We start from the raw sequence: 24,255 nt of genomic DNA, 5'->3' as shown, positions 1-24,255 counted from the left end.
TTTGAATAAGATTATGCTGTCTAAAAAAGGCAAATGTCTGGCAGACCAGTCTGTTTTGATCGTGCAATTGTGGAAGACGCGAGATTTTGCTGGAAATGTTGGTGATAGTTTGATGTCATTCTCTGCATATTTGCACATGGAAGGTGATGGAAAAATATGCCCCGTCTTGTGCGTATAAAAATGGCCCAAACGCACATCGTTTCTTTTTCTTTATCGTTTCTCACACTCCATTCGCATCCACACGCATAAGCACTCGACTTTTCTGTACAAAAGACTATCTCGCTCTCTACTTTTCTCATAACAAACATCAAGTCCATTCATACACCTATAACAGAACCAAAGAAATAATAACAATGCCAGAAGGAAAAGGTATGTATAAACCCTCTATCCTGACATCCTCCATTCCTTTCCTCCCTACCTCTCCAATGAAGACCTGCTCTTTTGGATACCGGTTGTGTTCCCTTTTTCATTTTGCACCTCCGCTCTTCATAAATGTGGAAACACTGGGCTCAGAAAACTCTATGCAGGCATTCTGAACCAATTCCAAATGGGACTGTACTTCGATCCTTCCCTTATCACGTTTATATCATTTATACTTTGGGGATAGCTTCTAACCACCTTTATCGTTTTACCTTTTATTTAATAGCCGTCGGTATCGATCTCGGAACTACTTACTCTTGTGTAGCTGTTTGGCAGAACGACCGTGTTGAGATCATCGCCAATGACCAGGGTAACCGCACAACCCCCTCCTATGTTGCCTTCACTGACACTGAGCGTCTCATCGGAGATGCTGCCAAGAATCAAGTAGCAATGAACCCGACCAACACTGTGTTCGACGCCAAGCGCTTGATCGGTCGCCGCTTCGACGATAAAGATGTCCAATCTGATATGAAACATTGGCCTTTTAAGGTCATCGAAAAGGCTACCAAGCCTTATATTCAAGTTGAATACAAAGGAGAGAAGAAGGAATTTACCCCAGAGGAGATTTCATCCATGGTCTTGACCAAGATGCGTGAGACTGCAGAGGCTTACCTTGGTACTACCGTCACCAATGCTGTCGTCACCGTCCCTGCATACTTTAATGACTCTCAGCGTCAGGCCACAAAAGACGCTGGTATGATTGCTGGAATGAACATTCTCCGTATCATCAACGAACCCACCGCAGCTGCCATCGCCTATGGTTTGGACAAGAAGACAGCAGGCGAGAAGAACGTTCTCATCTTTGATCTCGGTGGTGGTACGTTCGATGTGTCCCTTCTTACTATTGAGGACGGTATCTTCGAGGTCAAGGCCACTGCCGGTGACACCCATTTGGGAGGAGAAGATTTCGATAACCGTCTTGTCAACCACTTCGTCCAGGAATTCAAGCGCAAGCACAAGAAGGACCTCTCTTCCAACCCTCGTGCTCTCCGTCGTCTTCGTACTGCCTGTGAACGTGCTAAGCGTTCCCTGTCATCCTCTGCTCAAACTTCCATTGAGATTGACTCCCTCTTTGAGGGTATTGATTTCTATACTTCCTTGACCCGTGCTCGTTTCGAGGAGCTCAACCAGGATCTCTTCCGCAACACCATGGAGCCCGTTGAGAAGGTTCTTCGCGATTCTAAGATCGATAAAGGCGCTGTTGACGAGATTGTCCTTGTCGGTGGTTCCACCCGTATCCCCAAGATCCAAAAGATGGTCTCTGACTTCTTCAACGGTAAGGAGCCCAACAAGTCTATCAACCCAGATGAAGCCGTTGCCTATGGTGCCGCTGTCCAGGCTGCGATTTTGACCGGCGATACTTCCGAGAAGACCCAGGACCTTCTCCTGCTCGATGTCGCTCCTCTGTCTCTTGGTATTGAGACCGCAGGAGGTGTCATGACTGCCCTTATCAAACGTAATACCACTGTTCCCACTAAGAAATCAGAGACATTCTCTACCTATGCTGATAACCAGCCTGGCGTTTTGATTCAAGTCTATGAAGGTGAGCGTGCTCGCACCAAAGATAATAACTTGCTCGGCAAGTTCGAGCTCACAGGTATTCCTCCCGCACCTCGTGGTGTTCCTCAGATCGAGGTCGTTTTCGATATTGATGCCAACGGTATTTTGAACGTCTCTGCTGCTGAGAAATCCACTGGACGTGCAAACAAGATCACCATTACCAACGATAAGGGTCGCTTGTCCAAGGAGGATATTGAGCGCATGGTTGCAGAGGCCGAGAAGTACAAGGCCGAGGATGAGGCCGCTGCTTCACGTATTCAGGCTAAGAATGGACTCGAGTCTTTTGCATTCAATATCAAGAACTCATTGAATGACGAGAAGGTCGGCGGTAAGCTCGATGCCGCTGACAAGAAGAAACTCGAGGATGCTTGCCAAGAGGTTATTAGCTGGCTGGATGGTAACCAGGAAGCAGAAAAGGAAGAGTTTGAGGCCAAGCAGAAGCATCTTGAGGAGATCTCTAACCCCATCATGATGAAGATCTATGGCGCTGCTGGTGGACCAGCTCCAGGTGCTGCTGGCGGTGCTCCTGGTGGCTTCCCTGGTGAGGGCGGCTCTGAGCCAACGATCGAGGAGGTTGATTAAAAGAGACAACCCTATTCTCCACGAGATACAATAATTCATATTCATTCGCCTGTATATTTTTCCCCCTTCATCATTTGCCATAGCAACAAGAGACACTGCAAATCAATTTTCGAAAGCAAAAAAAAAAAAAAACCAGTTATTGCGAGCAATTGACGTTTGTACATAATAATAAAAAACTGTGTTCTTGTAATATTTGCCACTAAATAAAATGACAGCCACATAAAACTCTGGTGCATAACATGGTCATAGTTTTGAGGTTGGGGATTGGGGTCGGTTTCTTTTGTATCCCTGTGTCTTGCATTACCCCAGATTCATTCAACTTGATCCTATTGATTCCTTGTAGAAACTGCAGACTTATATATTTCGCTTTTTCTTTCTTTCCTGCTGAATCTTGCCTCATTATAAGGCCCCAAACTACTCTGTAATTTACTTCGCCTTTCATTTCCTCAATTACACATTCTTATTTCATTGACAGTTGCATTATTCTTAACTTAATCACCGGTATTGACGCTCTCCTGTGTAAATTTGAGTAAAAAAATATCTTTCCTCAATTCTCTGGCTGTGAGCAATAATAAAGCTTCAATGAATAATATTGACCAAAACTTGGAGTTGCTACAAGCCTCGTCTTCCAACGCACGTGGGGCTAATACAACCCAAGGCCAAGGTTTGAGTGGTAAAGTGCCTAAAGCTGACTTACCCTCAGTAACATCAGATACTGGAGAATCTACATCTGCCCCAACAATGAAACAGCTCCCTAGACCTTCCAGCACAGCTCGAGGGAATGTTGCAGCCTTTTTAACGAAACTTTACAAGTAAGCACAAATGAGTATACATTTGCTCGCTGCATAAGCCGCAGCAGCTAATATCAAGCTTTGTAAATTCTATAGAATGGTTAGCGATGAGGCATCAAACGACTTGATCAAGTGGTCTGATGACGGACAGTCTTTTATTGGTATGTTAACATAAATACCTCTGAGCGACATCATACATAGAATCAATTTCATCCCGTTGGATATTCTCAATCTTAACACGTATCCGCTGGTATTGAAATGCCCCTGAATAGTACTCAAGCATGTGGATTTTGCGAACGAATTGTTACCAAAATTCTTCAAACATAATAAGCTTCCATCGTTTGTCCGGCAGCTTAACATGTATGGGTTTCATAAAGTACCCCATCTACAGCAAGGTGTTCTTCTTCCGGACTCAAGCTCAGAGCAATTGGAGTTTAGCAACCCTCATTTTCAGAAGAATCAGCCCGATCTGCTTTGCTTAGTCTCGCGTAAAAAAGCTTCAAACGGGAACGAAGATAAGGATGCTCTTACATTGGATCTTTCACATATACTACAAGAAGTTTCAGCCATCAAAAAACACCAGCAAGCCATCTCAGCAGATCTTAAGAAAATCGAGAGGGACCATCTATCGCTTTGGCAAGAGTCTATATCTGCAAGAGAAAGACATCGGTGTCAACAGGAGACGATTGACAAAATCCTACGATTTTTGGCCAGTGTGTTTTCAGGAGATAACAAGAGATCAATTGTTCCTAATAAGAAACCTAGATTGGCGATTATTGAAGGAGACCAGGACGACACTTTCGGCGGCGATGTTAGTAGTGAAAATAGCGAAGACCATGGAGAATATGATGAGATAGCAAAGACATTAGGTGTCAAACGCAAGCGTGCATCAACGACGGAGCAAGACACAAGCCCTGCTCCATCATCAACCAGTATGAGTTCGGCCCCCAGTTTAAATGAAGTAACTCCTGGTAAGTTGAATATCTCTGTCTCTGCCTCTACTTCAAACCCTTTTCTGCCGTCTTATTCATATTTTTTTACTGGTAACTAGCAACATTAGCTTTACTTGCCGATATGAGCCAAACTCCTCCTGTGTCATCCATTTCCAGTTCGACTTTGGCGTCCATATCGACCTCTAGTCCGGAGACTACCACTTCAAAACCTAAATCTTTAAATAAAACAGAGCCGGTAACGCCTGATACCACTGTAAGTCTGCCAGATTACCCTACTAGTCAACCTTTTAAGTTCGATCCCTCAAGTCTGAAGATCCCAGCTGGACCTCTTCCAAATGAGATCAATCCTGCACAGCAAGACTTACTTCGATCAATATCAATGGCAAATGCAAGGGAAGCAACCATGACTCCTTTACCCCAATCCTTTACTCAAACACCCGCAGGAGCTAATGTTGTAAGAGATATTGAAAGGATTGCAAAGGAAATGGAACAGTTGCAGCGCAGTATCGAGGCTCTCGAAGCCCACGGATTGGATATGAATGATTTTAACTTTGACAGTGATTACCTGAATAACCCTGAATTCGGTAAGCCATCCTCTCACACAACATAAATGCATTTATCCTTTTGAGATAGCTAAGAAGGACTGAAACTTATAGAGGTGGCTATCATTATTCATATTAATAATTTACATAGTCTCCGCTGCGTACGGAGACCTGAGTAATATTAGTGAAAGCGGTATCCCACATCAAGTCCCAATAGGAAATGAAAATGGTATCATGAATGAGTTAATCCATTCGAACCAAGACGACCTAGACTTTATCACACCAGCATTTGATCACCAGCATCTCTCATCGGAGCAGACCATGCCCACGCCTAACACAGTTGATGCCGACTCATTAAAAGCACCACCCACATCGAATCTTACATCATTTGCTGTCTCAGCTGCAACTTCTCCTCTATCCTCTGCTTATCCTGTTTCTGAAAAATTGTCTACGGCTGTTACGAAGCCTTAATTAGCCTGCGGAATTTAGATGATATATTACGTTTAGATGTAACACTGCATAGAATACATTTTTCTCTTTTCTGCTTCCCATTAAAGGCATATGTACTGGTACTAATTACAGTAATAATAATGATGACAATAAATGCCTCAAGTATAGTCAATGAGATATGATTGTATGAATAGAGTTTCTATGCTTTTTTTCTTTGAGCTTAAATTAGTTTCTAATGAACACTGCGTGGCTTGTTTATGGTATACCCAAACGCGGGGTCAATTATTCGATTTGCAAGCAATAAGGGAGTGGACCAACCTACGACTTTTCACTTGAATCTACCCAACAAACGCCCTTTTTGCATCTACGCGTGCTTGCATTCAAAAGCATATTCAATTTTTCATCATACATCCTGCCTCGCTTCTCCCTCCCTTCCCTCCCCATCCATCGTTTAAATATCATCTTCATAACAACATCAGCGAAACAGCTTTCTCCAGAGAACAGTTAACATCTTGTCATGGCGTCCTTCATGTCGATGCAGTATGATTCAGACTCAGACTCTGCAGAAGACCTCGACTTTGAGCCAACGAGTGAACCAAGCTCTGGTAGGAGGTGCCACAATTAGTTCATATTATTATTCGTTCCTTTTATTTTTGTATTATTCGGCGATTCCGGTTATACCTTTATCAGTCGGTACTTGACTGAGCTTTCCCTTGTTTTGGGTTAAAGCTTTGGCTTTAGAGTTGGTCAAATATACGATACAGGAACTAACATACAACACACACACAAAACTATTACTCTCGCCTGTAGATGATAATAATGGATCTGAAACGGATGAAGCAATGGAGGAGAGTGGTGATGATGACGGTCAAAAGCAAGGCAGTAGTACTTCGAAGCTAACATCGACGGAAGCGTGTTCAAGACCCTCAAAAAAGGGACGCAAAAAGAGTGCTGCGACAGAGGGTGGAAGAGGAAGAGAAGTAAAAGGAAAGGGACCATTGACACAAACAAAGGAGCCATCGCAATCGATTGCTACTACAGCAACAGAAGATGTTACTGAGATGTCGACAGCACAGCTCGCAGCAGCGACAGGGGCCACTGTATGTTTACGAAAAACAATTCACTTTTTTTGTGAAACATGTGGGCAAATTCTACGTATTAACGTATTTTGATAATATTAATGTTTAAATATATATCTCTCTCTCCAGCCTGCTATTGTTGCATCGGAAGAGGTCGTGAAAAAGAAGAAGGGTCCCAAGAAAGGAACTAAATACAAAAAAAGGACTCCTGCTACGGGAAAGGAAGCTGGAACCAAATCAGCAACAAAAACACCCAAGGTTCCTAAAGTAACCAAGAAGGCAGCAGCCGTAGCAGCCGCACAGGTACCACGTCCGATAGTCGGACGATTTGGCTTCCAAAACAATCCGATTGATTTAGGTATTTTTTTTATTTTTATTTTATTTTTTTTAGATTTTTTCCGTCAGTCAACATATTAACAAAACGATGATTTTCTACTATTTTTTTTTATTTTTTTATTTTTATTTTTTAATCCAACACTAAAGACCACCCGCTAGAAACATTCAAATGGCCCTATTCACCTTTCACAGCAGAGTTCAAGACACAACATCAAGCACGCGATAAAATGGCGAGTGATATTCATCGGGCTCTCCAAGAACTAACAGATGCAAACGGTCGAGCCACATGGCGTTTACAGGAATTAGATCATCAACTCCAAATGAGTCGCCAAGATTTAAAGACAAGCCTGGACGAGATACAATTCCGAAAAAGTCAGCTACGAGACATGAGTATCCTAGCCGTCGATATTGTAAAGAAACTGTCGTTGCCACGACCAGAGCCGCAGGAACTACTAAGGAGACAATCGCTTCCGTCATTACCGTCCTCTGGAGCTGGTTCTGGAAATGAAAGTGGCCCAGGGGGTTATGCTTCATCGTACAAAACAATAGCGAGTCATTTAGATGGCGATCATATGGATTTGGACGGCGATAATGAATTTGAGAGTGGTGGCGAACAGCAGCATAGTCATGAAAATACCAACCAACAAGGCCAGCATGCCATTCAAAGGCAGCAGCTACATAATCTTAAAGGAGTGAACGAGGGCAATGTCAGATCATTTTTGGAGAAGATTAGAGCGTTGGAACAGGCTCAACGCCAAGTCGTAGTCTAAGCTGCCGACTTTTTTTTTATTTTTTTTTTTATATATTTATTTATTTAGCCAAAGGAATTTGTTTTCTGATCTCTGATTATCTTTCTGTTTTTTTTTTTTTTTTTTTTTTTTGCGCGATTGGTTTTATTCCTTGTATCTTCATTGCTTAATTATTATTATTATTATTATTATTTTGAGCCCATCAGTTTTGACGTTAATAATTGTAAAATATATACTTGACGATGCCTTTATCTACACTGACAACCCGAACGCGTACACAAAGGCAATCAATGTCTTGTTCTCAAAGCGATAAACAGCGGAACCTAATATTGAAAACAGGAGTTAACTCATTAAAGAAAGAAAAACCTGTAAAATCTTTGTTTATAAGGACATAGAAATACAATGTTCTGAATTGTTACCGTCACACTCTGCATCCCATAGACTCGTTGAAGAAATATGAACACCTGCTCCAACAGACTCGAGTATGGTACTTGTTACTTTTTCATCCATTATAATAATGGTAATAATAATTAGAGAGTAGTCGCAGCAAAATAAAGCAAAATTAAAAATTAAATTAAAAAGTTGAAGATTTTACCGATGTACTTGAAGGTGCCTTTGAGTTGTGTCAATCGGGAAATGGCCTCTCGATAAATGGTAGCTTGCCATTCGGGAACTAAGTCGGGACGGTATTCTGCATCCTTGAGAGTTTTTTTAACGACCTACAAACACATTGAATCCAAGTTTATATATATTAGTTTAAAACTTGGAATAAACATACATAGTCAATAGAGCATGCGCTCATGGCACCGTCTGGCGGCTATTTTATTTATAAAGCTTACATCCTCAAGGATCACCGTTGCTGCTTTGATATCGAATTTGTTCTTCTATTTAGACATAATGCACTGAATGAGCAACTGAAAGATGTGGAGGAGCATTAAAACGACCTTTTGACATTGATTAAAGACAACGGTTGTGATGTGTTTGCATACTTCGTCTTGTGCCATGTCGTTTAAAAATGAAGAGATGTGTTAAGAAGGATGTGCGCGTGAGAAGCACGAGACTAGCCGCCGTTGTTTTTATATTTATATTTTTAGATGTCAATTGAATATGTTTTACCCCCCAACTGATCAGAGAGATTCAACACAGAGATAGATAGACACATGCATATCTGTCACCTTGACCAATCTTAAAACTTTTTTTTTTTTTTTTTTTTTTTTTCACAAGCATTTTTTCATTGTCGCCATCAAGTTTATTAATCTTTGTTCTAGTTCTTTAAAAATGTCAATAAAAGAAAAAAGAAAAGAAGAAAAAAAAAAAAAAAAACGCAATTTATTATTAGACTTCATTCATTCATTCATTCCATGTGCTCATTTAATGAAGCAAATGACAAAATCTCCATCGACAGTGAAAAGATCCCGGAAAATTTATTATCGCAGGTGCTGCGCTCTATCCGAGCCAATACTATTTAGAAGGATAATTTTATATTTTTTTCTTTTGGAACTACCGATGATGATTTATAAATGGCCTTACTCCCTCCACCCCCTCTCTTTCATTCATTTCCAGCAATCATCATCCAGACATCAAGTGGACCCACAACAGTAGGTATGCATGGACAGAATGAGATTGAGAGGACTAGAGCATTGAGAGGAAGAGTTAAAAGGAGGCTAGGACAAACTCTTGTAGAATGGAGGGCGCAGCCTGATAATGGGGACAGTATGAGAACGTAGTGTAAAGAAAGGAAGAGAGAGGAGGAAGAATAAATAATAGGAAAAAAAGAGAAGTTCTAAAGAAAATAAGAGATGCAGAGCTGGTTCCTGGCTCGCTTCTGTTTTTGAGGTGGAACACCGTCTCCACGTTGAAGCATAAAAGAGTAGCTTATCATGGAGTAGCTATTGTGTTTAGCAGGAAAAAAAAAAAAAAAAAAAAAAAAAAAAAGACTGGTTTTCTAGCTGGCATGGCAGCTCTGAACTTTTTTTTTTTTTTTTTTTTTTTCCTGCTCTTGGGTGAAATGGCAACCATTGCAAAGAGTAATGTCCTACTGGCTCTTTTTTTTTTTTTTTTGCGCGTCATTCTATCCTGTATCAAGTGCTTGATATAATTACTGCCCCAGTTCACATTGTCCACTGTCAGACCCCTTTTTGACAGCAATTTTATACTCTACTTTCAGACACTCGCATCCCATCCAAACACCTGTGTTGATTGAGGTCACAATCCATTCCACTCCTCGTCAGAGACTTAAATTTACACGGCCACAACTCCTTAGACATTTAGTGAACTCATTTTAGAAAATCTTAATTCTTGTCTTGGACTTAAAGGTGCATGAGCTCGTTATTCGACTAAGAATCTTAAGCAGAACATGGATCCTACCTTCAATTACCAGGTATGTGCAACTCTTATTCATACTTCATTTCTTGAAAAAAAAAAAAAAAAAAAAAAAGAGGCGTTGCCTTTTTGGAAACGCGCTTTCAACTGGAAAGGCTTTTAGTGCCACCAAAGTAAAAATAAAATAAAACCTTAATGCTGCTAAATACATCTCTCCACTTATTCGTTCGTCTATAAACGTTTATGTGCACTCATAAATCCGATAGGCACATTTGCCCACAGGTCAGATCCTATTACAACAACAACAGCAGCAACAGCAACATCCACAACAGCAGCCACTACAAATCTCACAAGGGTTTAATCCACTCCATTCTTATCAACAGCAAGCATTTCATGCACAGCAGTTTTCGTCGCCGCAGCAAGCTCTACAGCGGCTGGATCTCCATGCAGCTAATCTCACACCTCAGCAACAATTATACTTTCAACAGCAGCAGCAACAATACCAATTTCAACAACAACAGCTATACCTTCAACAGCAACCACATCAACCGCAGCAACAGCAATCGCAACAACAGCAACATGGTTTTGGCTATGCCTCACCAGCTCAATTTAATAGTCCGACAATAGCCTTTAACCAACCTCTGTCATTTGATACATCGGCAACATCCTTTGGCATAGATCAAGGCCATTTAACATCACCATCTTTAAGCCAAGCACAAATAACCTCACCATTATTGGCCTCGACTCAGGCTCAAGTACAATCACAGGCACTTACAATGGCGCAGGCCCAGGAGTTGGCGCGACAGCAGGCCCAAATTCAGGCTCAGGCACGAGCAGCTCAAGCTCAAGCTCAAGCACGGGTTCAAGCAGCGCAAGCATTGCAAGTGCAGGCTTTAGCACAAGTACAAATACAAGCACAATCTCAAGCTCAGGCACATGCTCAGTACTTAACCCAGGCCCAAACCATGTTACACCAGCCACTGGTTGTGTCTCCTGGCCCTTATAGCCAGGTCTCACCTCAGTTAGCGCAACAGACGTCGCCGCTAGGCGGCTCTGCTACGACCCCAATTACCTCGCCAGTGACAACACCTCAACTTGCAGCAGCAGCGATCGCAAAGCCTCAGCGACAACCAGCCAATCGTGGGAAAGCAGCCAAAGCATCAGGTACTGGCCGAAAACCAAGTGGACAGCTACAGCACCCACAGCAACAACGGCCTCCAGAAGAACAAACTCAACAACCTCAGGAGTTAGTCCAACCAAACCATACACAGATACAAGCACAGAACCATGTACAGCAACAACAACAGCAGCAGCAACAGCAGCAGCAGCAGCAGCAACAACCACAGCAGGCACAACCACCGCTTGTACAACAGCATCAAAGTTTCCAGCAACAATATTATACACAATATAAACAACCCCACCAACCCCTACAGCAACAACAACAACATCAGCAGGCTCAACAACAGATACAACGTCAATTGCATAAGCAGCAAAAACAGCCAGCTGTCCAAAAATCATCTAGGGCCGCTGCACAGCGCAGCTCTGATTCTGAATCCGACTCTGACTCGTCGAGTTCAGACGATGGATCCTCAACTTCTTCCTCAGGATCGTCAGGATCAGAATCAGAGTCAGATCAGGAATTTAAAGGGAAGACACCACCACCTGCCAAGAAGCCTACAGGAAGGAAAAAGACTGTAACCAAGACAAGCGGCAACATATCTCGATGGGCTGTTCCCTATGACCCTGTATTAGTACCAATGGGTAGTAAGACATTAGAAAAGATTTTAGCTTGGAGGATGAATAATGGGGTTGAGGAACTCCTCATCAAGTACAAGGTAGGGGTGGATTTATAGCTTGTATAGGGACTTTTGTCGGGAGTTTAAATTAATACTTAAGCACATATATGTTTATTTATATTGCTTCCTAGTTCTCAAGTTATCTGCATGTCGAGTGGGTGCCAAGGAAGCGGATCGAGGATGGTGAACATCTGGGGAAAAACCGGGTCAAGAAGTTTATGGAGAAAAATGGAACTTATACTGATTATGAGTATTTCAATCCTGCGCTTATGAAGGCAAGGTTTTATAACACTGGCATTATATTTTTGAACTTGTTTTATTCGACCAATATAAACCAATATTAATTTGCTCAATCTTTTGACACCTTTACAGGTAGATCGCATTATCGACGAAGGAGAGCTTACAACGGCGGACGGTGAAATACAAATCTTTTTCTTAGTTAAATGGTGCAATACACCATATGATGGTTCAACATGGGAGAAGCGTGATGAGATATTGAAGCTAGATGCGACCAAAGTTCACGAGTTTTATGCGCGCAAGATCATTCCGGATGCCAATGCGGCGCGTCAATTACCTCGTCCACCTAGAGGAGCATTCCGTAAGCTGAAAGAATCGCCTGTTTTCAAGCATGGTAACCAGCTCCGGCAGTATCAAATGGAGGGCCTGAATTGGCTTTTGGACTGTTGGTTCAATGGACAAGCATGTATCATGGCAGATGAGATGGGTCTGGGCAAGACAGTGCAGTCTGTGACATTCTTGAATGAGATTCATAGCACATACCATATCCGAGGCCCCTTCTTGGTTATTGCGCCGCTCTCAACTATACCCCATTGGCACCGTGAATTTGAAGCATGGACAGGAATGAACGTGATTGTATTTCACGGGAATATACCCTCTAGAAATTTAATTGTCGATACCGAGTATTACTACAAAGATGCTCAGGTAAGCGTGCTACTCTTCCTTCGTTCCTTTTCTTTACCGAAGTTGCAGTTACTGATTTGTTGTATTCATACTCTAGGGGCAAATCGTGCCTAATCTTTACAAGTTTGATGTTTTAATCACGACCTACGAGATGGTTTGTTCATATTTCAATCTTTTAATGCATCTTTTTTTTTTGTCTAATGAGCAATCCGTTAAAAATTGCTCCTAATTATCATTTTTACCATTTGACACGCAGATCGTTGCGGCTTCATCCATGTTGAAGCCTATTGCATGGAGAGCAATCATTGTGGATGAAGCACACAGGTTGAAGAATTCAGTAAGTCTTAATTAGACAATTAGAAAAGGCAGGTCCTGATAGTTTAGCCATGTTCTATTATTTGCAAAATTCACTTACACTCAGTACTCTCAAACACGGGGCTGATAGGCATCAAAAGTGTCAGAAATCTTAAAGACGTATAATCTTGAGCACCGTGTGCTTTTAACGGGAACACCTTTACAAAACTCCTTGGACGAATTGTTTGCACTACTGAACTTTCTGGAGCCAACACGCTTTGTGTAAGTTACACAATGCCTCAGGACCTTTCTTTCTTTTTTTTTTTTTTTTTTTTTTTTTTTTAAGTAACAGGACTAACAATAGATGATTTGCTTCTGCGTCATATAGTAATGAGAAGGCCTTTTTGGCAGAATATGGAAATCTGAAAACGGCGGCGGAGGTTGATAGACTCCAGCAACTATTGAAGCCTCTAATGTTACGTCGTTTCAAAGAGGATGTTGAAAAATCCATTCCAGTCAAAGAAGAAACAATTATAGAGGTTGAACTGACGACGACACAGAAAGCATTTTATAGAGCAATCCTGGAAAAGAACTTTGGATTCTTAAAAAAAGGTGGTGCGGCAGGACCTAGTCTTATTAACATTATGATGGAGCTACGCAAGTGCTGCATCCATCCTTATCTGATTTCTGGTGCAGAAGATCGTATCGTCGCCGAGAGGAATGCCGTCACTCCTGAGGCCCAATACCGATGCTTGATTGAAGCATCTGGTAAGTTAGTCTTGATTGATAAACTACTCAAGAGACTGAAGGAGGGCGGACATAAAGTGTTGATCTTTTCACAAATGACGCGCTGTCTTGACCTATTGCAAGACTATCTTCGTGGGCGTGGATATCCCTATGAGCGTATTGATGGATCTATTCGAGGAGATATGCGTCAAGCAGCTATTGACCGCTTCTCGACTACACCAGACTCGTTTGTTTTCTTGCTTTGCACTCGTGCTGGAGGCGTCGGTATCAATTTAACAGCAGCCGACACGGTTGTTATCTTTGATAGTGACTGGAATCCTCAAAACGACCTACAGGCAACAGCCCGCTGCCATCGCATCGGCCAGACAAAACCAGTCCAGATTTACCGACTCGTGACTAGGAATACTTATGAAAAAGAGATGTTTGATAGGGCTAGTATCAAACTTGGGTTAGACAAAGCCGTGCTACAGAAGATGGATGTGATGCCAAGTTCGGACGATCTTTCCGACATGCCCAAACCTCCATCGTCCTTGAGCAAGAAGGAAGTGGAGGAGCTATTAAAGAAAGGCGCGTATGGAGCTCTTCTGGATGATGATGAGACTAGTGCAAGGTTTTGTGAAGAGGATATCGACCAGATTCTAGAGCGCCGCACTACCGTCATTAAGCATACTGGCAATGAGAAAGGCTCCGTCTTTTCGAAGGCGACTTTTTCATCGACGCCCAGTGGTGAAGAAGTAGACGTTAACGACCCGCAATTTTGGGATAAGTGGGCAGAGCGCGCCAACGTGGACATCCAGGATATCACCACCAAAGACCAATTAATCCTAAATGCTCCAAGAAGTCGCAGGCAAGTTCAGCGGTTCGGTAGGGGGCAGGGTGATTCTGACTCAGAAGACAAAGAGTATGTTTCAGATCCCGATTTTGATGATGGCAGAGATCAAAAGGACTCGAAAGAGGCGAATAAGAAGAGGGAGGCGCCTCGACCTTGGAGCATGGCTGAAAAGTTGATGTTTGAGCGGAAGCTTATGATCTATGGCTATGGTAAATGGGACCAGATGAGGATCTTCTTCCCTCGACGTACAGAGAAGGACCTTAACGCTGTAGGCCATTGCATGGTACAACAGATCCTTCGTGATATGGCCATGGACACGGACGAAGATCGTAAATTGATTGAGGAAATCCAAGCCGTCTTGATTGAGTGCGACATAAGTTGTGGCTACGAGGGGCCTTCTATTAATGATATTCCATATGAGAGGGCAAGCAAGAAGGCAACCATCGAGTTTAGGTCATTTCTACTAGAGGCAACACAGGATTATATCGAACACATTCGTCGAAAGGGACGTAATCTAGTTCTACGGGTGCAACTTATTCATACCATCCGAAACCTTGTTCCACGCGACTGGGGCTTAGCAAAACAGATGGTAATCCCACACGTTTCAGGAGCACCACCTGCAACCTGGTGGGGTGAAAATGAAGACAGAGACCTAATGTTGGCTATTATCAAGTATGGATATCTTGTGACAGAGGCACAATATGAAGCGGTTAGGAATGATCCAGAATTCTGCTTCTATGGCCGGCGATACGACCTGAATGCAAATCGAGATGCCAATGATGATGATGATGGCGAGGATGCCACACAACAATCAAGGCAAACCAGTTACGGAGGCAGCGGTAGCAGCGAAGTTCTACCTTGGCCTTCCAAGTCCGACATTGGCCTGCGCCTGCGACGCATCCTCTCAGCACTTCAGCGTCAACATCAATTGGAGGTCCGTAAATCTACATTAGTGGAGAAGGACAAAACCAAGGAGAAACTGCGCCAGGACCGGCAGCGCCAACGGGAGGAAGCGGCACAGGAAAAGAAGCACCAGAAGGAGCTTGAGATTGCCTCTCGGTGGACAAAGAAAGACAAAACGGAATTCTATAAAACTGTAGTTTCCTATGGCGTCGTACGTACCCGTGGAGGAGTCTTACCCGGCTCCCCCACCCTAGGCACGCCAAATAGTGCCCAGAGTGGAAGACCTCGAACTGGCTCATCTGCTACTCATGGTCGGCGTCAACAGCTTGTGCGCCAAACGCCTCTCGCTCATGATTGGGCTCGATTCAAGGAACTCGCAGGATTGGTCAAAAAGCCTAATGAAGTAATGGAGGAATATTATGAACACTTTGTAAAAGCTTGCCAGCAAATCGTTGATAGAGGCAACAATAGCGCGCCAAATCCACAGAGCCGAGAGTCTAGCCTGCCATCGACCCAACAAGCGAATATGGCAGAAGACGAGGAGGAAAAGGAGGACAGGGATGATGGAGATGTGCTACCGCTTGACAGAGCTAGACGAGTGATTAAACGCATTGAGCTGATGAACATCATCCGCGACGAGGTCTTAGCTAACCCTAGAGTAAGTCCCTGAAAGCGACACCTATCTGTTTTTATCAATGATATGCCTCAAATATTTGTTCACTCCATTATCGAGCGCTAATAAGTACACACATGCTCACCTTGATGTAAATGCCACAGCTGGATGAGCTCTTGGCTGCTTGTAGACGCTCTCCTGGGCTACCAAGCTGGTGGATTGTGGGTATCCATGACCGTCCCTTCCTAGAAGGATTAGCCAAGCACGGAATCAGTCGTCAGGATTTGATAGTGAGCGATGAGACACTACCTTTTGCTGCGATTAGTCGTCAATTTGCAGCATTACAAAAGGAACGCCTTGAAAAGAAAGTCGAGTCGGGCGACAGTACAGATATGGGCATGAAGCAGGAGAATACAGTGGTGAAATTAGTCAGCGCGACAGCTCTTTCTGATCGGGTAGGCAATTCATTAGATACCCCAATGATTGAGTCTACAACAGTGCAACAGTCAGTGAGACAGGGTGACTCGATGGTTATTAAGAAGGAGGAGAGCATTGAAACTTCCTTCCAAGACGGGAGAACTGGACCAGTACATGATATAAAAGAAGTTGATAAGGATGTCAAAGTAGAAAAAGCCAAGGTAGAGGGCTCTGGGGATGGTGCTCATATGCCGAATGACACACGACAAGACATCAAGCCCTTGCCCGTTGCTACTGCCAAAGCCAAGCCATCGGAGCCAGAAGAATTCGTGTGGCTCAAGGAGGCTGTGGTTTTGCGCCGTGTGGATCATTTGATTGACATTGTACTTAATCCAAAACCTGTGTCAAGGAAGAAACGCAAGCACCATGAGGCACAGATGCTGCTGAATAACTCGAGCTCTGTAAGGACAAGTGGCCAGGCCCTGGACAAAGGTGTCCAGAACCAAGATGATTATGAAAGCGAAGCTGAGCGCAGTGAGCGTGATGATTCAGAGGCTCCTGTCCCTTCAGCTCCTGCGAGCCCAAATAAAAAGATAAAGCCGCCAGCAAAGAATAAGAAGAGTAAGCTCAACGAATCCAAGGCTACAGTCAACAAGCCAAGTTCGCCATTAGTCACGATTTCAAAAGACAAAGATGATGATAGCAAAGATGGTTCCTCCACTAACAAATCTTCAGGACTCAAGCTCGTGATCAAACTCAAGGTTCCTACTACTTCTCTCACAGCTAACACGGCAAACAAAACATCTGAGCCTAAGAAGCAGACAAATACAACCTCTAGTTCCAAGCGTGTCCAGGAATATGATAGTGCTGACAGCAGCGAATCAAGTAGTAGTGATACGGATGAAATGATGGCATTGGCAAGTAAGCAGGTCGCATACCTCCAGCGTAAGATCAAAGAAAAAAAATTACAACGTGCAAACAGCCCCATTGTTGGCGGCATGTCTTCTTCCTCTTCGAAACCAAAAGGGTTTATTGGGACGAGCAAATCTTTGTCTCCAATACGGACCAATCCTTCTCACCGCCCTGTTCCATTTCAAAAAGAATCCCTTCACCATAAGCCTAAACGCCATCGCGGGAGGTCAATGTCAGTTTCATCGTCATCCTCTGCTTCGGACAGATCGTCTGGATCCTCTCGAAAGACATCCTCCCGCTCTTCATCGCGATTGAGATCTCGATCAAGATCACGAAGTAGATCATCCTCGTCTTCTAGATCAAGCTCATCATCGGAGTCGTCGTCAATATCCGGTTCTGATTCTGTTCACCGTCGTGAGCGGCGTAGGGACTCGAAACATCGCAGGAGCTATGGTACATCGCGTAGAAGACGCTCAAGAAGTCGATCCTACTCCAGAATGGACTCCAAAGCACGGAATCGCCTAAAATCATCGACAAGACACCGTTCAAGACCAATATCTAGATCAAGATCGAGGTCGAGATCAAGTTCAAGATTAAGACCGAGATCAAGGTCAAGGTCAAGGTCAAGGTCGAGTTCAAGATCGAGTTCAAGATCAAGGTCAAGGTCAAGGTCAAGGTTAAGATCATTTAGATTCAGATCCATGACTAGATCCAGATCGAGGTCGAGACCAAGAACAAGATCCGGATCTCGCTCTCCATCTTTCCAATATGACAGAACTACTCATTATTATAGCCCGTCTTCTTCATCCAAGGGCATCAAGGTGGTGAAACCTCCACAGACACTGATTAGTAACAAACCAAATCATAGTGGCCCCCATTTCTCGTTACACAACAGTGGTGGTAACAGCATCAAAAGCGAGTCAAGGGGCAAGATTAGGCCAGAAAAAAAAGTAGGCTATCAAAATGGCTTAAATCTACAGACTGCCTTCCCTGGAGGTACGCCATCATCTAGTAGTGGAAAGCGGAAAGTCAAGGAGGATTTGAGTGCTAGGAAACTGTACCCTCTGGGCAAGCGTGACAAACCCTCGGATGATGAAAAACTGTGCAAGAAGCCTAAAATCTAAACAAGGAATTGGCATATCGTGACATAAACTTGAAGACAAATAAACAGCATTATGATCGTGCTCTTAGCCCTTGATTTTAGCACTTTTCAAACAACTAAAATGTCTTGCATTGTCATTGTTACGAAGCATGCGTATGCGTTTATGAACTAAGTGTTTATTTTATTTTAGGTTAAGACAAAAAATGTGATCTATTGTTTTTGTTGGCTTTGACTTCAAGTAAACACAACGGAACACTCTTTAGTAAAGTCTAAATGGCTATTGTGCTTTTTTGCCTTTTCTTTTTCTTATTTCCCCACAAAACCCATTAAAGAACATTTATAACCTTTCATACCCTCACAATCAACGCACCACAACAAAATGTCTGGATATCCAAATAATAACACAGCAGCTAATGAGAATATACAACAGCAGGACCAAAGCGACCAACTACCTATAACAGCCTTGATTAATGGTGTCCCATTGCCTGCGCCATCGCAGGTGCAGCCTGGGGCAGATGCACAACTCGGTGGTCAGTTGGACAGTGTCGAATACATATCCTCATCTCGTCCACCTGTAGGACCGTTGGACCTACCCAGTGATGATATGGCGAATGCGTCTCCTCCTGCACATCTTTCTCATCCTCCTATTCAGGCCCAGCACGGCTCTACTCCACAAAATGATATCAACAAGCAGTCCATGGGAACACAAACAGAACAACAGAATAATAGCCCTATAGTCCATGTTGCATCAGAGGAAGCTGTTGCTGCGGCACGATCCGCAAAAGCCGTAGATGCTGCGGATGCCGCTGCTCAATCAAGACGAGGTCGTCGTCGATCGTCCTTAGCCGTATTGGCGGATAAGTTTCGTGATAAGCCCTGGTCTCGATCACATTCGCGCGGTAGAGACAAAAGTGGAGAAAAAGATGAATTCACACAACCTCTTCCTCGTTCACGTTCGAATTCATCTTTTGGTCGCCGTCTATCGCTCACATTCTCTCGTCATGCTCATGATGAGGACGAAGAAGAGCATGCGGCGGCAGCAGGGCCATATAAAGCTGCCAAGTTGGCACAACAAGAGTATATGGCAAAAATCAGGGCTGAACAAGAGAGATTGGGTATTACACACAATGTTGATGGATTGCCAATACCTCAGCAGGATCAAGGGCAACGTCGTAGATCGAGTGTAACTCACCTCTTGGGACTGGACAAGCCCTTGTTGTCAAGATAATAAAAGGACGCCAGAATGATTGTTGGCTCTCCACCGTACCCACATCGTCCCTGCAACTCGGACTTTTTTCTTTTACTTTGCTGAATCTTTTTAATAATAAATCATCGAATTTGGAAAAATGTTAAAACCTTGTAAATGCAAACAGTATGAATGATCAATCAAAGCTGTCCGCATGGCATATTAAAGTACAGCCCGTTCCATTTGGTCGCGATCCCTTATATTTTTTGAATACTCTTAAATGTATTGGCAGCCAATTGACTCGCTTGTTATTGCAAGTGGTGTGACTGGTCACTAATCTGTCGAGCCAGCTTAAAGGAATCTTTGCGCAAAGCCTTTGTAGTCATAGGCGGGTCCGCCTCACCTAGAAACTACCGAGTATAAAAGCCAAAGAAACTTCCTTCTTAATAAAGTCTTCAGTTTTCCCCATATGTCTTATTCTTCACCTGCAGTTCATCTTGCCATTTATCTTTTTCCCCTTTTCACAACAAGCATTTGTCTTCCGGTAACTCAGTTTGTGAGCTCACCTATAAAGCTCCCATCTTTTCTTTTGACATTCTATGGCGCTGTTTGTAGTCAAGGTTATTTGACTCTATTTTCTCTTGTCAATCTTGTTGACACTCTTTGTCCTGCCTTTTCCTGATTGTGTCTATCTTTCTGTCCCTTAAGCAAAGATATTTTTTACAACAATGCCACCAAGCCAATTTATTAGGATTAAGATATGTGGGGTCTATATGTTGTCTAAATAGTCCTCCCCATAAAAAAACACCATCTAGACCAAGCATAGAAATAAAGAGATTAGTCAAGAAAGCACTGTCAAGCTAATACTTACAACTTTTTCAAGACGAAGGTCTTTCCCGACCTAGTCATGTTTGTAGTAGCTCATGAAAAATTTTAGACAGACAAATAGTAACCAGGGAGCAGAAGTGAGAATAGGATGTGGGTTCACACATCACATCCATGGGGCATTTATCCAAATTTGTATCAAAATAAAACTGCAAGTTTGTCTCGGGCACCACACCATGGGGCATAGAGCCGTTAGTATGTCTGTATTATAAATCTTCATGTAACACGTGTACTGTGGAATATGCAACTGATCATATCCTATTGTTGTTGCCGGATTGGTGTCTTTCCTCCCCATGGATTCAACGAAGGCTATTTTGATATCTCGAGTTTGGACTCAACCTGTCAGTGAGCATTGGTGCAACGCATATAAGGCACACAGGCTGTTGACGAGCCTACTTCTCACCTTCACCGTTTGACGCAGGTCAGGGTTGTGACGGTCTAGCGAAGAAAACGTAAGGGCATTAACAATACCAGGATCGCATTAGACGGTAGTTGTGGTATTTGCAGATGAAAATAGGGAAGAACTGCGCAAACCCAGCGGATCAAATAAAAGAAAAGGTGAGTCGACTCAAGCGGAGGACGACAAGTCCAATAGGCCAAGCAGGGATAAGGGACCAAGGAAAAAGTAGCGATCGTTTCTTTTACTTCTTTTTACTCGCCATTGTTTACGATAATGGCACAGACACAATTTTGTAATATAGCACTAATAGATAAATTAAAATATCGCTATTCAATAAACCTGAGCAAGGAGAAGTGAGCACACCAAGCGGATTGCCGCAGCTGCATCATCAGAATTTTCTCAAGCAAGTGGCAAGTTGTTTCTATTGTTTATTCCTATCTTTCCACCCATAAGTTTTGTGTTGGGGCCCGACAAGCCAGTCCAGGTCACATCAGAGGAGCATCCGATCAAGCAAGCATCATTCAAGGAGATGATTGATAATATTTACTGGATCATGCTTGCAGAGAAACCGATCAAACCTCGGAGAAAAGTGACAATATCACATTTCTCCGTTCCATGGTCCCAGGCGACATACACGTCAAGCTTAAAGTTTAGGAGCTCGTTATCAACAACGATCAGAGCGTTAAGGCAACACCTAGATATTTAAAACATGCGGACAGTGTGTCATAAAAACTCGCATCAATACCGCATATGCAGGAGGATCGCCGAGGTTCAAGCATGAAGAAAAGAGTCGAATGTCAATCAAGTGAAAGGAATTTTGCCTTGTAATGAAAATACCATATCTATTGAGTATCCTTTACAATCGTTCATCCTTTATGAACGAAGCCATCACTATCCACTTGCCCTTTTGACAAACGGGATGGCGCTTTTTAATCGGTCCTACACACACACCTAAATCACTAGCCTCATTTTTACCAATCATCTCTTGTTTCCATCATCTGCATTGCCATCTATTATTCTAACATTTTATTATTCTAACATTTGATCTACTCCACAATTCTCGTTTCCATCTCTCTGACCTTATTAAGCACACTATCTTAATTAAAGGTAATTAATTGATTAATTAGAGCATGATGACTCTTTTTACGCGAAATATACCATCCTTTTTTCTCATTCCTCGTTCGTTCTCAATCAAATCAATGTTCTGCGGCGAGAATGGCAGAAAAAAGAGAGCCTTTCCCGTGGTGTGTCCGACTTGGGAATTTTTTCAAATTTAAAAAAGAGACCTCCAGCCCAAATGTCAAGTTTGGTCCCAGCCTGAGAGAGAAGTGTCTGCAAGAGCAAGCCAGATTTGCCTTTCAGTACGTGCATGTGCACATGAACTTCGTCCTCCAGACTGGTGACGAGCCTATGACGAGCCTACGTGTCGTGGACTGCACTGCATTTTCTGCGCCTCATCGCCACCACTTAATTTTACAGCCATCAGCTCCTCTCTCTTCATTAGCAATCTCCTTTACTTTTACCCTTTCATCATCTCTGCTGTTCTCATTATTACTGCCCTTTATTTCGATATTTTTTATTTTTTTATTTTTTTATTTTTTTTTACTTTTTACGCGTCATCACCATTTTTTTATTTTGTGGCACTACTTTTTTTCAGCCTTTTCAATCTATCCAGCATCAATGCTCTTGCATTAATTAGCTCTATCCTTCCTCATTACCCATATTAGATCAATCTTTAGGTTTGTTAGCATGTTTATTTCCTGTTTGAATGAGCGCAGGCCCAGAAAAGACATCTGTCCAATATACACTGGTACTTTTTTAGCACGTTCCTTATTTAGTTCGCGGTAGGAAGTAGACGGAAAGTGGAGCACGGCAGAGTGGTCAACTGCTCTTTACTACTTTATTTTTATTTTTAATTTTTTATGTCACACTTTGCAAGATCCTAACTGATATTTAATGAGTATTGGACTTCTAGCAATGAGTTTTCAAGGAATCGCTCCTGAGCAAGTACAATGGCTAAAGGATAAAGTCAAAAAGGGAGAAGTTGTCTCCATGTGCGACTTTGCAGAAAATTCCAAGTACTTGTATGAAAAAGATGCCGAAAAGGCTTATGTGGCCCTTTTGAAAAATTCCACCGTTATCTCTTAAGCAACACGAATAGCTCTGCAGAACAACTACGAGGTTTGGAAGCGCAATGAGGGGCCAGCATTCTGGGCGTCCCAGAAAGCAGTGTTAGCAGCAACACATACTGCTGGTGAGTTAGTAACTGAAAGTGGATATGTGGCAAATAACCTGGCTCGGAAGGGCAGGATATCCATCGTCTCGTCACAGACAGAGGAATTGTTTGGTGGTATGATGGCTGTTATGATTATTATTATTATTATTATTGAATACTTGGGTACTTAGTATTTAACAATCAATATCTAGTCCAACGAAAAAGTCGAGTAGCACCCTTCCTGCCACCTAGACATCCTCCAACAGGTAAACACACCTGATAATGAGGAGTCTGGGCTAATCTCCTCCAGAATTCATGTATTCAATTAGCGTAATTAATATTGAAAAAGGGGGATTTTGATGCGTCAGTAGAGTAAGTATCGAAAAAAAAAATTCTCTGATCTATTTTTCATATTTATTTATTTACTTTTTCCTCAAACAGGCGAGGTCCCTTGGATACGAAGTTGTAGACGTTCAAGAGTATTACACTTGTGCTAAATGTCCTCGCCCCAACTGCAACGCTTATTTCAAGCGTTTCGGATGGCACAGACCATGTCTCAATAATTTAATAGGACATGGAGATATTTTACATTTTTAAGTGTCCAATCAATTTAATCATGCACGCGTATCGATCACTGAAGAAATCCATCATTGAACTCTGGTTATAGCATGGGGAGCCATGGACGATGTTTGGGGGAATGACGCCATTGAGATCTAATTATTTTTGGAAGGGTGTGAAACGGATTTATTCAAAGCCCATGATTTTTTCAATGATGTCTTGTGCGAATCCTGTACTTCAGGCTGGCTTGTGCGTTTTGTCATGAATCGGGGAAAAGGATAGGATCGCCAATTGCTTGCCTAGAATGTTTTCAACGTGAAGATGCGTTAAAAAGAAAAAGAAAAAACGATCCTCCTCCACGAACGCCACACTTCGGTTGCACTTATTTGTTGTGAACCACAAGTGTTTATTGTTAATATGTATAGACATATATTTACTTTTGATTCCATCAGATATACTCTCTAGCATGAACGGAATCGATCCTTTTACTCATCTCCTCAGAAAAGAGACTTGTGGAACCATTTTTTTTTTCTTTGCTTATAAAAATAACTTTATATAACATGTGCATGTACATGATCTTCATGGCTCAATAGCAAAGACGCTCTTCCTGAATGTTCTCTTTATTCATTTCATTCTTCCCTTCTTCCTGTTCTCTGTTCTTGTGAGCATCCAGCACAGTGCTGAACAGCA

At 42.7% G+C, this 24,255-nt stretch overlaps 8 protein-coding genes across 8 annotated transcripts; 6 read left to right on the top strand and 2 right to left on the bottom strand.

Annotated features, from left to right (window-relative positions):
- The first annotated feature begins 216 nt into the window (after nt 1-216).
- Nucleotides 217-2,709, top strand: BCR41DRAFT_325142 (hsp70-like protein). Its single transcript, XM_022021568.1, has 2 exons — nt 217-369; nt 647-2,709. The coding sequence occupies exons 1-2, from the start codon at nt 354-356 to the stop codon at nt 2,560-2,562; spliced, it is 1,932 nt and encodes a 643-aa protein (XP_021879255.1). The 5' UTR covers nt 217-353; the 3' UTR covers nt 2,563-2,709.
- Nucleotides 2,710-2,792: 83 nt separating this feature from the next.
- Nucleotides 2,793-5,418, top strand: BCR41DRAFT_338940 (HSF-type DNA-binding-domain-containing protein). Its single transcript, XM_022022132.1, has 5 exons — nt 2,793-3,374; nt 3,450-3,514; nt 3,626-4,324; nt 4,405-4,890; nt 5,000-5,418. Exons 1-5 carry the CDS (start codon nt 3,145-3,147, stop codon nt 5,317-5,319), a joined length of 1,800 nt encoding a protein of 599 aa, XP_021879254.1. The 5' UTR covers nt 2,793-3,144; the 3' UTR covers nt 5,320-5,418.
- A 187-nt stretch (nt 5,419-5,605) lies between these two features.
- Nucleotides 5,606-7,533, top strand: BCR41DRAFT_357812 (hypothetical protein; the record flags this gene model as incomplete). The annotated part of the gene is made up of 4 exons (XM_022024964.1): nt 5,606-5,903; nt 6,109-6,398; nt 6,507-6,735; nt 6,861-7,533. Coding segments are annotated over exons 1-4 (1,225 nt in total), but the record flags the coding sequence as incomplete, so codon positions are not given.
- Nucleotides 7,534-7,594: 61 nt separating this feature from the next.
- On the bottom strand, nt 7,595-8,502 carry BCR41DRAFT_357811 (Tctex-1). The gene is made up of 5 exons (XM_022024963.1): nt 8,452-8,502; nt 8,302-8,346; nt 8,058-8,181; nt 7,882-7,959; nt 7,595-7,785 (listed from the first exon to the last, which is right to left on the bottom strand). The coding sequence occupies exons 1-5, from the start codon at nt 8,464-8,466 to the stop codon at nt 7,715-7,717; spliced, it is 333 nt and encodes a 110-aa protein (XP_021879252.1). The 5' UTR covers nt 8,467-8,502; the 3' UTR covers nt 7,595-7,714.
- A 962-nt stretch (nt 8,503-9,464) lies between these two features.
- BCR41DRAFT_131223 (SNF2 family N-terminal domain-domain-containing protein) lies at nt 9,465-15,982 on the top strand. The gene is made up of 8 exons (XM_022019486.1): nt 9,465-9,842; nt 10,051-11,619; nt 11,712-11,855; nt 11,953-12,522; nt 12,599-12,655; nt 12,758-12,838; nt 12,947-13,077; nt 13,184-15,982. Exons 1-8 carry the CDS (start codon nt 9,819-9,821, stop codon nt 15,945-15,947), a joined length of 5,340 nt encoding a protein of 1,779 aa, XP_021879251.1. The 5' UTR covers nt 9,465-9,818; the 3' UTR covers nt 15,948-15,982.
- Nucleotides 15,983-18,581: 2,599 nt separating this feature from the next.
- On the top strand, nt 18,582-19,555 carry BCR41DRAFT_357807 (hypothetical protein). Its single transcript, XM_022024962.1, has one exon. It carries the CDS (start codon nt 18,701-18,703, stop codon nt 19,547-19,549), a length of 849 nt encoding a protein of 282 aa, XP_021879250.1. The 5' UTR covers nt 18,582-18,700; the 3' UTR covers nt 19,550-19,555.
- A 336-nt stretch (nt 19,556-19,891) lies between these two features.
- Nucleotides 19,892-20,485, top strand: BCR41DRAFT_357806 (hypothetical protein). Its single transcript, XM_022024961.1, has one exon. It carries the CDS (start codon nt 19,977-19,979, stop codon nt 20,187-20,189), a length of 213 nt encoding a protein of 70 aa, XP_021879249.1. The 5' UTR covers nt 19,892-19,976; the 3' UTR covers nt 20,190-20,485.
- A 631-nt stretch (nt 20,486-21,116) lies between these two features.
- Nucleotides 21,117-24,014, bottom strand: BCR41DRAFT_388073 (hypothetical protein; the record flags this gene model as incomplete). The annotated part of the gene is made up of 8 exons (XM_022027959.1): nt 21,117-21,486; nt 21,768-21,802; nt 22,316-22,351; nt 22,511-22,682; nt 23,042-23,151; nt 23,434-23,562; nt 23,802-23,864; nt 24,003-24,014. 8 exons carry the CDS (start codon nt 24,012-24,014, stop codon nt 21,336-21,338), a joined length of 708 nt encoding a protein of 235 aa, XP_021879248.1. The 3' UTR covers nt 21,117-21,335.
- Nucleotides 24,015-24,255: the final 241 nt, after the last annotated feature.

Source organism: Lobosporangium transversale, assembly GCF_002105155.1.
Source record: "Lobosporangium transversale strain NRRL 3116 chromosome Unknown BCR41scaffold_31, whole genome shotgun sequence".
Classification (NCBI taxonomy): domain Eukaryota; kingdom Fungi; phylum Mortierellomycota; class Mortierellomycetes; order Mortierellales; family Mortierellaceae; genus Lobosporangium; species Lobosporangium transversale.
The sequence above is the reverse complement of the archived record's forward strand: the minus strand, read 5'-3'. Positions and strand labels throughout refer to the sequence as shown.